Source organism: Athalia rosae, chromosome 3 (genome assembly GCF_917208135.1).
Source record: "Athalia rosae chromosome 3, iyAthRosa1.1, whole genome shotgun sequence".
NCBI lineage: Eukaryota > Metazoa > Arthropoda > Insecta > Hymenoptera > Athaliidae > Athalia > Athalia rosae.
Window position 1 is genome coordinate 3,168,550 of NC_064028.1, and position 10,280 is coordinate 3,178,829.

The 10,280-nt window shown below is 36.9% G+C and overlaps 5 protein-coding genes across 9 annotated transcripts; 2 read left to right on the top strand and 3 right to left on the bottom strand.

Annotated features, from left to right (window-relative positions):
• Position 1: 1 nt before the first annotated feature.
• LOC105686352 (UPF0598 protein CG30010) lies at positions 2 to 1,347 on the top strand. 2 transcript variants are annotated; one of them, XM_012401061.3, is made up of 4 exons: positions 2 to 172; positions 391 to 439; positions 621 to 841; positions 939 to 1,347. In XM_012401061.3, exons 1-4 carry the CDS (start codon positions 2 to 4, stop codon positions 1,173 to 1,175), a joined length of 678 nt encoding a protein of 225 aa, XP_012256484.1. In that variant the 3' UTR covers positions 1,176 to 1,347. The 2 variants fall into 2 exon arrangements, with proteins under 2 accessions (XP_012256484.1, XP_048508299.1); XM_048652342.1 differs by lacking the exon at positions 2 to 172 and adding an exon at positions 187 to 317.
• LOC105686351 (AKT-interacting protein) lies at positions 1,298 to 3,088 on the bottom strand. Its single transcript, XM_012401060.3, has 5 exons — positions 2,921 to 3,088; positions 2,346 to 2,693; positions 2,097 to 2,284; positions 1,853 to 2,021; positions 1,298 to 1,775 (listed from the first exon to the last, which is right to left on the bottom strand). Exons 1-5 carry the CDS (start codon positions 2,951 to 2,953, stop codon positions 1,692 to 1,694), a joined length of 822 nt encoding a protein of 273 aa, XP_012256483.1. The 5' UTR covers positions 2,954 to 3,088; the 3' UTR covers positions 1,298 to 1,691.
• Positions 3,089 to 3,141: 53 nt separating this feature from the next.
• On the top strand, positions 3,142 to 6,513 carry LOC105686353 (M-phase phosphoprotein 6). 3 transcript variants are annotated; one of them, XM_048652344.1, is made up of 6 exons: positions 3,142 to 3,399; positions 3,489 to 3,589; positions 3,674 to 4,023; positions 5,446 to 5,644; positions 5,719 to 5,847; positions 5,989 to 6,513. In XM_048652344.1, exons 1-3 carry the CDS (start codon positions 3,343 to 3,345, stop codon positions 3,987 to 3,989), a joined length of 474 nt encoding a protein of 157 aa, XP_048508301.1. In that variant the 5' UTR covers positions 3,142 to 3,342; the 3' UTR covers positions 3,990 to 4,023; positions 5,446 to 5,644; positions 5,719 to 5,847; positions 5,989 to 6,513. The 3 variants fall into 3 exon arrangements, with proteins under 3 accessions (XP_048508301.1, XP_048508300.1, XP_012256486.2); XM_048652343.1 differs by having other exon boundaries at positions 5,446 to 5,847; positions 5,986 to 6,513; XM_012401063.3 differs by having other exon boundaries at positions 5,446 to 5,847.
• Positions 4,034 to 6,709, bottom strand: LOC105686350. Of its 2 annotated transcripts, XM_048652340.1 has the most exons (7): positions 6,515 to 6,709; positions 6,000 to 6,122; positions 5,696 to 5,937; positions 5,231 to 5,608; positions 4,973 to 5,153; positions 4,661 to 4,876; positions 4,034 to 4,592 (listed from the first exon to the last, which is right to left on the bottom strand). In XM_048652340.1, the coding sequence occupies exons 1-7, from the start codon at positions 6,521 to 6,523 to the stop codon at positions 4,353 to 4,355; spliced, it is 1,389 nt and encodes a 462-aa protein (XP_048508297.1). In that variant the 5' UTR covers positions 6,524 to 6,709; the 3' UTR covers positions 4,034 to 4,352. The 2 variants fall into 2 exon arrangements, with proteins under 2 accessions (XP_048508297.1, XP_012256482.1); XM_012401059.3 differs by lacking the exon at positions 6,515 to 6,709 and having other exon boundaries at positions 6,000 to 6,146.
• Positions 6,710 to 6,799: 90 nt separating this feature from the next.
• On the bottom strand, positions 6,800 to 10,277 carry LOC105686349 (nucleolar protein 10). The gene is made up of 10 exons (XM_012401054.3): positions 9,898 to 10,277; positions 9,760 to 9,805; positions 9,451 to 9,665; positions 9,235 to 9,371; positions 8,934 to 9,146; positions 8,613 to 8,841; positions 8,136 to 8,555; positions 7,497 to 8,050; positions 7,164 to 7,260; positions 6,800 to 6,999 (listed from the first exon to the last, which is right to left on the bottom strand). Exons 1-10 carry the CDS (start codon positions 9,961 to 9,963, stop codon positions 6,868 to 6,870), a joined length of 2,109 nt encoding a protein of 702 aa, XP_012256477.1. The 5' UTR covers positions 9,964 to 10,277; the 3' UTR covers positions 6,800 to 6,867.
• Positions 10,278 to 10,280: the final 3 nt, after the last annotated feature.

Genomic DNA, 10,280 nt, shown 5'->3' on the forward strand with positions numbered 1-10,280 from the left:
GATGTTTTATTGCAAATATTTTTTTCCACGAAAAGGTTGCTTGCAGTTACTCAAAGCGGAAATGAATCTGAAGTGGTCGACGATCGGCCGAACTTCTGTCTCCTACACACAAGGGCAATCGCCAGAACCCCGCATTCGCGAATATTTTTATTACATCGATCACCAGGGCATGGTGGGTCTAATTCTAAATTCAAGACAATGTTATCGCAGTCCCTGACCCATTTCATCACGCAATATCATCATTTCCATAACTGGGTCAGATGGTAGTAATTGAAAAATGTCTTATGCACGGAAGGGATGTTTGGGATTGTTACACGGTATTCTTATGTCAAATAAATTCCAATTTCCGAGTTCGATTGACTTCCTGTAATTTTTTCGAATTCACTGCAGTTATTTCTTGATGATTCTCGTATGAAGAACTTCACATCTTGTTTCAAAGGTTTGTAGAATTAGTTAAATGACATCGAATATAAACAAAAGATTTCAGGATTTCTAGAAAAATAAATAAATATTAGGATAGTTTAACATATTATTCGAATTGGGATGAGTTTATTTACTTTGTCTGAAAGCCGACTATTCCGCAGTCCATGTCAATTGACAAATGACATGTAAAATTCCAGACAAGAAGTTCCTGGCATTTTTCTTCAAGAGACTTCGGTTGAATGAGACTGGCCGCTACACAGATGATTTCCCCTACTTATCAGTGTGTGGAAGGGAACGAAACTTTGTGAGATGCGATGACTTGCCAATCGTTTTTACGCATGTCATTATACAGGAAAATCTAGACAGCGGTACCAAGGAAAATCGATTCAGTTATGCTCATGCTGGCGAACTCTTAACGGTTTGTTAATTGTATTCAAAGAAAAACGCCAACAAAATTGAGTGGCAATTTTGTTAGTGTAATACCGTGAGTGTATGGTGGTCGGCTTCTGTTGCAGGTTCCTTTTGAACCAACAAAAATCTTCATGAGTATGAAAACTGGACGAGTCTACCACCCGGCTCCAGATATTGTTGGTAGCATAGGTTTGGTGCAGTCTAAAATTGCTATAGAGTTTAGCAAATTTTTTGAGTTTCACAATGGCGAAGAACAAAGTCCAACACATTTTACATGGGATGGAAATAGATATGACTTAATTACTGATTGGTATAAACAGAAAATGGGCAAAGTTTTGTGAAGATTTTTCTCCACAGTATATCTTCACCTACTTCCCGATTTCTGTTTTCAAAGATCTAAAATGTACTTTAACAGGATTGAAGCTTCTAGGCACTTTGTTATTAAATATATTGTTAGATAATATGTTTTCTATCTATCTTTATATTTATAATAAAAAAATAACAATCCTTAAATTATCATCTTCTATAAATTAGGTAATGTAGACACGAGACTGTGAAAGCAATTAAATAATATTACGATCAATGATGCTCAATAAAAGACTGATTCCGTGCCTATCGTAACTATATTACTAGTTCTATTCCAAGGCTGTAGTTAAACCAAGATCTAGAGGTACGAGTTCTACGAGCCTTTGCATAATTGCTTTACAAAAATATAAGGTCATATTGCTATTTGTTCACCCGCCAAGTCCTTAATCAATGAGTATAAAATGTAGTTGCAATCAAGTTCTCAAGAAGTTGCAGCACACAAACATACCTTTGAACTAAATGCCAATATCTCTTCATAAGTAAAACTTTTGCTATCTCGTTTCTGGCTTGGAAAACGGCTGAAGCGAACCGGGTTGCACCCAGGAATAACCAAGGACTTTATTCTCTTTTTCCTCCTGAAATTGTTCAAAATTGATTCCCCTTAGAATTTTGGACTTCAAAGTGTTGTGTGGGAACATTGTTTTTTTTCTACCTTGGGCTTCAATATCTCTTCTTTAATTTCATCATGCAATGAACTATCATAAGGGGTGAAGGTTATATAATGTGGATCATCGGTTGCTGGGGGATCATAGACCTGATTCAAGCTATCTGTTACGCTAGCTTTCGCGTGTTTTTGAAAGACTTCAGAATCACTGTTGAATCTAGAATAATACCGAGTCATAAAATATCAGAAAAAATGTTGTTGTATCAACCGATCTTTGTACAAGCTTTCTTACAATGTTAGAGCCTCCTGGTTCACGGATGGCATTTTAGAGTCAATTTTAGTGAATATTTTCACAATGTATTGCACCAATTGCCAGACTCTCGTTGTGCGTCTCCATTCAGGGAAACCCCAGTTTGTATCCAATTCTCCAGTAAAAGCATCCACGAGAGGATGAAAAATTTTCGATTGGAATATGACTTTCTGAAATTGGACCCAATGTAGAAAAACAGCTATGGAGCGCCTAATAGGTATTAAAACTTACCGGAGTACCACCATCAGGGAATGTCTGAGGCAAAGTGATTGTAAACCTAAAAACTCCACCCTGGTAGAGTCCTTGTCTGATGAATATTACACCGAACCACAAAAAAGAATTTTGAGCAGAGGGAATTACATAGATCCCTTTTAGATCTTGTTTCTGCATCATACTATATTCAGAAAAAATTATGTATTCTTGCAAGAATACAGCATATTCTTTATTGCTCTGAGTAGTGACTGGTCTATCGATCATTTTTGCCGACATAGCAAGCTGTGTCTCTGCGTTGGTGTTAGCTGGCAGCAACTTTCTGAATGATCCCTGTCTTTTTAGATCGTCACCAGAATCTCCATCCGCCTGTGAAAATAAAGCTAACAGTATCATTCATCGTTTTGATTTAGTAGAAAAAGTAATTTGTGTGAAAGTCAGAGTCGCCTTTTGTGTTTCACTAAATTCTTTTTGATAACAATGAAAAATTGAATTCCTTCACGGAATCGGACGTTCAATCACTGTACGTGAATGTTGGAAAACGTAGATCTGGTGAGCATTATCGATGACGAAATTAACGAAATTATGTTGCATACCTTAATTGCAGAAGTGACCTGTTTCGATGACATTGTGAATTAAATCTCGTTTTATATTTTATCCAAGCAAATTGTTACTTCAACATATTATATTTGACACAAACGATAAATAATAAACTGGTTTCAAGTTTCAAACAGCTGATGCTGCAATGTACTGAAGTTGCAGTTCAACAGCAAAATCTTGATACGATACTGTCACATATTTGCGCATAACTTTGCTCCGAACTACCACGCTAGCTTCCATAACCTAGTTAGACACGGTTTTCGGTGAATCAATTAACGTTTGAGTTTTTTGCAATAATATAGACAAATTCGATGAGGATAGGACACTAAATTCTACGACGTCTCCGTTTATGCCACTTGGATATTTCATCCTGAAATCGTTTTGTGAGTGTCTGACAGCAGATACCTAAGTCATCAAAATGACTACAAGAGACGTAAACAAGTCGAAATTATCCAAAGGGATTTTGGAAATGAAGGTATACAATTGAATTTTTTCTCTTCAAAACCAGCTAATTTAATTCGTTTTCTTTTCCTTGTTTTCAATATCCTACTAACTATTTTCCAGTTTATGAAAAGAACAAAAGAGAAAGTTGAGAAAGAGAAGTACGAAGAAGAAGGCGAAGAGTACTTTGGGGCTCAGTTGACAAACCGCATGAAGAAAGGAGCGTGAGTTATGATCATCATTGTTTTGCTTTGCAGTCCGTTTTGATATATTTAATGTAATCTACCATTCTCATGATGAAAATACAGGGGCAAATTCATCATAGAGCCAAGCTTTGTATTTTGTGAAAATCTCATTGATGGTCGAGTGAGCTTTCGTGGCATGAATCCAGAAATAGAAAGGCTCATGGAATTGGAAGAGGAAGCCAAACGGAGATCTAGTCAAAAAAATAGGGAAACAGAAATATCAGATGAACAGATGGCTAATCATTACAAGTCATCTGCTGTCGATACAATTGCAAGAAAATTCCGAACTAAACATCAAGACAAAAAATACGTACGGGACGTTTGTACAAAAGAAGAACCAATAGGAAAAAAACCAAAATTTTTGAAACCATCCGATTGAAAATAAAGTTGAATAATCAGAGCTTTTGAGTGAGGCAAGTCGTATTTTGTCTTCTCTCCAGTTTATTCGATACATTTTCAATGAACTTGCTTTCTGCTGATCCATCCATTGTCTGGCAGTGACATTTTTCCAATTTTCAACGAAAATTGAATATGTGACAATAAGCGACGGTGAAGTAGTTTGTAGAGTTGGCAACAGCTGCATCGACTCTACTTTTATGATACACTTAAAATAAACTCACAACCTAAATATTTGTATGTTAAAATATTGATCTGTTGTGACCTAAATATGATAATATTAGAAAGTTTCTTTTAATATATTAACTCTTACGAATCAATAAGTTTCCAGCTGGTAGTAAAGCTTTCATAGAAAATGGCACTGTCCTAAAGTCAAGATGACGATACTCCCGATAGATAATATCATGCACAAATACCTGCCAGTGATAGGAACTCTAAATAATCTAGCACACATTTTCAGTGATGATGCATACAGTAATATCGTATCCAAATCTGATCCTGGGGTGTCTTGGTAGACAAATGGTCTTATTCTTATTTCGTGTCCAATTTCTTGAATAGTAGAGCATGCAGAAGTTAATCGTGCTGCCTAGAACAACAGTTATACGATTATTCCGATTTTTCTAAATCATTTAAGTATCCGTGATTTTTACTGACCTGTATGAATGGGGCCAAAGATATTAAGACCCACAAGCAAACGTTTATGACACTTATGTAAATAATCGGACTGCTCTGCACTTCAACATTATCGTATTTCAACAGCCATAAAATCCCAGCTGCGGCCCAAGAGAAATTTATCACTGTATAGATGCAAACAGTTGGGCCAAATTCATCGTTTAAATACTTGAGCAATTTTTTAAATTCACTAATTTCCTGTGACAGAAATTTAATGGCATGCATGTACTATCGCTGTAGAGAAAACTGCCTATGATGCTATTGTTTCTAGTTATTCTCATTGATCAGATATACCTTCATCCAATCTAGCGGAGCCAATGTGTGCTGAAGTAACTTGGCTCGTAAAAAGTACAAGTGTGACGTTAAAAGTTGTCCTTGTAAACAGTAGCTTGTTATAATTGTACCTTGAACCATATCGTGCCATAGGGTACAGATGATGAGTAACAATTTCAATGCTGTCTTCAATTGATCTGGACTAGAAAATGCAATATTGCAATGTAGCTGGAATGTCTATTTGCTGAGAAAAATTTATTTTCGAATCATTAGTCTCACCTATTATCCAGCCACTGGAAAACAATACTACCTTGAGCCATCATTATGTTCACTGTAATCAAAGCTACAATCATCCATACAATGCTCAGACCAATGAACAGCCAAAGTATTCTCACTAATCTTCTCTGACTCCCCCGGTCTGAAGGATTAGAAGACATGAGAAATGTTCTTTCCATCAAGTTCTGAAGCTGTTCGTTTTCTCTTATTTTAAATAGATATACCGCGTATAAATATGCTGCCAAATGAAGAACGCTGGGGATAACATAGCTGAACTCTACACTTCCATAACATATTCGCTCGTACTGTCGGACTTTTGAGGCATTTGATACCAGTTCATACTGAACAGGCAAGAGCGTGTAGCAAAATCCACGATCTCTTCTGGAAAAAAATAGAAATTTCACAATAAATACAAGGGTTTGCTTTATATTATCTTGAACACGAATTGTATGAATTATAGAATTGAACCTGAAGCATGCCATGTATTGTAGAACGTATCCAATGCACATAAAGATGCAAACTTGAAAAGTGTGAAGATTGGCAAGGATTGAGTAGCACGAGTAATAGCCTACATCGTCACCGCTGGTTGGTCTTAATCCCATGACCCCTAGAAGTCGCAAGTATGGACGAAGTATTTTACATTTGCAGTAATGTAGGACTGCCGAAATACTAAGAGTTTCATAGTCTGGTGTTTCGGTGATCTCGCCAATCTGATGAAATATACAAAGATGACACACTTTAGTCAGTAACATTTCCAGCAGATTGAACTTACTTCGGTACTCTGCAATTCGGAAAGGATCGATGGTGTAGACGTTTGCAACCGATTTCCATTATTTCCCAATGGGGCAGGTTGCAACTCCTTCGTGCTTCCTGCTTCAGTCGAGCTCCGCCTAGGCTGCAACCAGCAGAGCATCATATCGCCTTTGTTAAAATATTCTAAAAATATCGGTGGTCGTTACTTTGCTAAATTCATGTCATGTTTACCATGATTGTCCTACTTCGAGATCATGGATATACATTCAATACAAGTGTGGAGAAACATGCAAATCACACCTTGACAATGTCATTGTACACAAAAATAATTTTTTAGTCGAGTCAAAGTCAAGGCTAAATTTTAATATCGAACAATAGTTTAAATCTAATAATCACAGTTACAGGTGATTATGGTAATTAGTACGAAAAACATCAATAGATTACTTTCAGAATACCGGTGGTAATCACAGACAACGAATTCAGACTTAAATGTAAATAAGATGTGAACTGTAAATAAACAAGAGTGTGACTTACCGAAGGCATTCCCTCTATTAACCGAGCAGCTGTACCACTAAACTTCAAAACATTCGCATGTATGCACGATGCATACTCTAGTATCAATTACTCTCTGACGTGATAATTCGAGTTAACAATATTTTCTGATGACTTTTCACCTCCACAGCACTGATAAAAAGCAATCAGAAGGTTGATAGAGATTTGTTTGTGAATGGGGGTATCACTTCTCATTAGGTATGGTAGAGAACAATACGGTAAAGAGAATTATTCGTGAAGAGCAACAGTGAAGGAATGAAGATTAGCTATTTTGATTGATTTATTTACAAGTGAGTATACAAATTGTTTTCTTTGTTGATATCTGTAATATTCTGTCATACAACCCTTTTGCCATTCCAAAATTTCGGCTTCAGTTTACTACCAATTTTACCTGCCGGTCTAGAAAGTCGTTTACGTTCTTCTCTGTGTTTTTTAATTTGTTCTTCTGAATATCCAGACCTTTTTATCTGCAAACAAAATTTCATCATATAGCGTGGCGCCGTAATGGATTGATATTGGTTGATTTTCTTTTTTGTTCATTCGATTCCGGGGTTTTCGGTAATCTAAATTTGCTAATCCAATGAGACGTTTTTGATATCACATAAGTGAATTTATACAAACGGTGTCGAACCTTTTTGGTACTGAAGGTCATTTCTCGATTTCCCAACGAGCCGAGCATCCTGACGTTATTCGTTTCTTCGTCATGCAATCTCTGACCAAGGCTCACTCTGTGATAGAATATGAAAATTGATGGAGTCAACAACCATGGCATGAGAACAACATCATTATATCGCCGGGCAAAAAATATTCAATACAAGGTGAAATAGCCAATAAAAATATTATGGTAGTGCCTCGGATTTTCTTCCAGGCAAGAGTTACACAGTCGTACGTGGCGCTGTATTGTATATTTGATTCTTGAATCGCAAAGATGATTACCATGGGGATAATGGATAGAGACACTTACCTATTTTGTTTCTTTTTGATAGCTCTAATACCCTTGTACTCTACGCCTTCTTTGAGTTCGAAAAACTTAGTTGAATTGATTTTGGATGACTCCCCTGTTTCCCCTACATTATTTTCCATTTTCTGTGCTTTTTCTTCTTCCCATTCTCTATACCTCGTCTCTCTTTTTATTAATTTGTGCTGCTTCTGGACTTCTTTTGCCCAGTGTTTTTCATCATCTGAACTGTCTTCGTTGGAAGAACTTTCTTCCGAACTCGGTTTACCTTCTAAAGCTTCCTCCTCCTCTCTGGTCGCATCTAGCTTAGCTTGCATGTCTAGTTTCTTTTTCAATTCTATCCGTCTGGATTTGTCCAGCTGCGATATTACAGGATTCAGTAAACGGAACTCCTCTGCGTTCCGGTCAACTTCGAAATCTGGGTTATCAAATAGAGCCTTAAAACGATTATCTTTCAGGAGATTAGGCGTTGCCTTCTTCTTTTTCTTTGCATTATTATCTGTTTCATTATCCAGCAGTTTCATAGCTAGGTCCTTATTAACAGTAGGTAGTTTTTGAACCTGTAAAAATAAATTCATTATATTAAACGATGCGGAATGAATTCATGCATTGTTATTTACTGTGCACATTAACTCCAGAACACACCTGTACCCTGTTGACACGTTCTTCTTCAATCTTCTGTCGGATTTTCTTCTTCTTATAATCATCGAATGCAAACGGCTGTGCAACATCTCTAGCTTTTCTGTAGAGTCTAGCATCCATGAAATATCCGTGCATATATGCTCTCAGTAAATTTGTGCCTTTCAGATGTGATAGTCCAAATTCGTCTAGCTCTTTCTCTGTGACGAATTTATAGTCATCGTAAACTGTGTCGAAATTGGACTCTTCCAGTTCTTCGGTAAGGTTATCGAGGAAACTACACCACCTCGGCGCTGGACCCAAACTAGGTATGTAATAGGTCTGCATCTTTGTATTTTCGTTTGCAATAAACAACATTCCCGTATTCGGAACCACGCAGAGGTTGTTAAAGTCAGACTGCGTCTCTATCGAAGTATACAATTTACCCTGAAATATTATGCATACATGATGATGTGCACAGCTTTCCTCGATGTAAAAACTTACCGTTCCTTTCTCCCAAATTTTCACAACTGAACTGTCCATTGAATAAATTAAATCCATCTGATTATGAAACTCTATATCTCTTATTGGCAGTCCATACATGTGATCTTTTACCAACAATGGTTTATTGGACCTGATATCATACAACAATACTTGCCCGGTAGCTGTACCTACACCCAATGTCAATGCCCCCTGAAACTTGAGGGCCGTGATCGAAGGAAATCCTTCGAGCCTGGAAACATTTGAAAAAATTTGGAACCAATGATGAAAATGGTTATAAAAGATGATCAACATAACTATCCAGCTGAAAGTAAAACTACGCACTGAGAATTTTCTGTCACACAATGAAAAGCACAGTCCAGTGTCCCGACTCTGTCTCTTGTCCGTGGATCCCAAGCCTCAACTCTCCCCTCTTGAGTTCCGACGACAAGTGAATGATGAACGGGGTTTATGGTGCATCTATTTATGCCTGATGCCTCTGTAACTAGTGATTGTAAAAACTGCCCCCTTTCTAGATTCAGCCGATAGATTTCATTGCTGTAAAATATTGTGTTTGTCAGATGTTGAGTGACCTCAATGAATGTGTATAAAATGAGTGAGTTTTGTTGCATGTTTGGTTCGTCACCTAGCTCCAGCAATAAATAAATCACAGGATGGATAATGGTACTGCATGTCTCTTCCAAAACGAGGTATCCTAAGCCTATAGTATTTTCCTTGAGCTGAATGAAATTCAACATAACGGTCACAGTGCAAAAATACTACCTGAAAATTTTTTCATTCTCAGTGGAATCCCAGTCTTCAATAATCTGGTTTAGAAAAATAATATCGAGCTAATTCTTACTTTGCTGTAGTCATCGGATAATATTTCAAACGTTACAACTTCGGAGTCGAAACATCGCTCAAATTTCAGTGACAAATTATTGACGTCAAAGCATTTTACTCTTGGTTTGTATATTCCTGTAGCTAAGATGTACTGCCCATCCCTGGAAACCTTGATATTCGTACTAACTCCAGGCATATCAAAATCCTGAATAAGTTCAATCCGTCTCCTGATATCTGTGAATGGGAATTAATGAGTATGTAGACATGGAATTCAAAACAAAATTTAGAATAAGAACAGATTAAGGCAAAGTGGATAGAATTAACTGACCAACATTTTTCTTCAATAGACTCCTTCTTTTTCTTTCAGATAACCACTGAAATGAAATTGAAAAATGAGTTAACCTAGAGCAAGTAACCTAATTGTGAGAAAACATAAACCTTTAACAAAGTAATCAGTTACAGTTACCTCGGGAAGTGATTTTCCAGCGCTGAGATTGTATATTTTAATATTATTGGGATCAGAGACCTGCATTTTTTACGATTTCAGATAAAATCTAAACTAAAAGAAATCGCGTACACATGCGGAGCACATCACATTTATTTACGCCAAACCTAACCTTAAATATTTGACATGTGCTTGCCGAAGCACGATTCAAAAAACCGAGTCTCGAGGACGCAAGTTTGTAATCTTTGTCATCTGGAGATGACAACTGTTGAGATGCTGTAGTAAGAGATTGCGAAAATAATCACTTCAGCAGCTCCTTGCAGAAGTGAAACACGAAAGAAATATTTAGCGATCTCTAGATATTATTTAGGGGATGGATTGTCGTTTCTTACAGAAAAAACGCC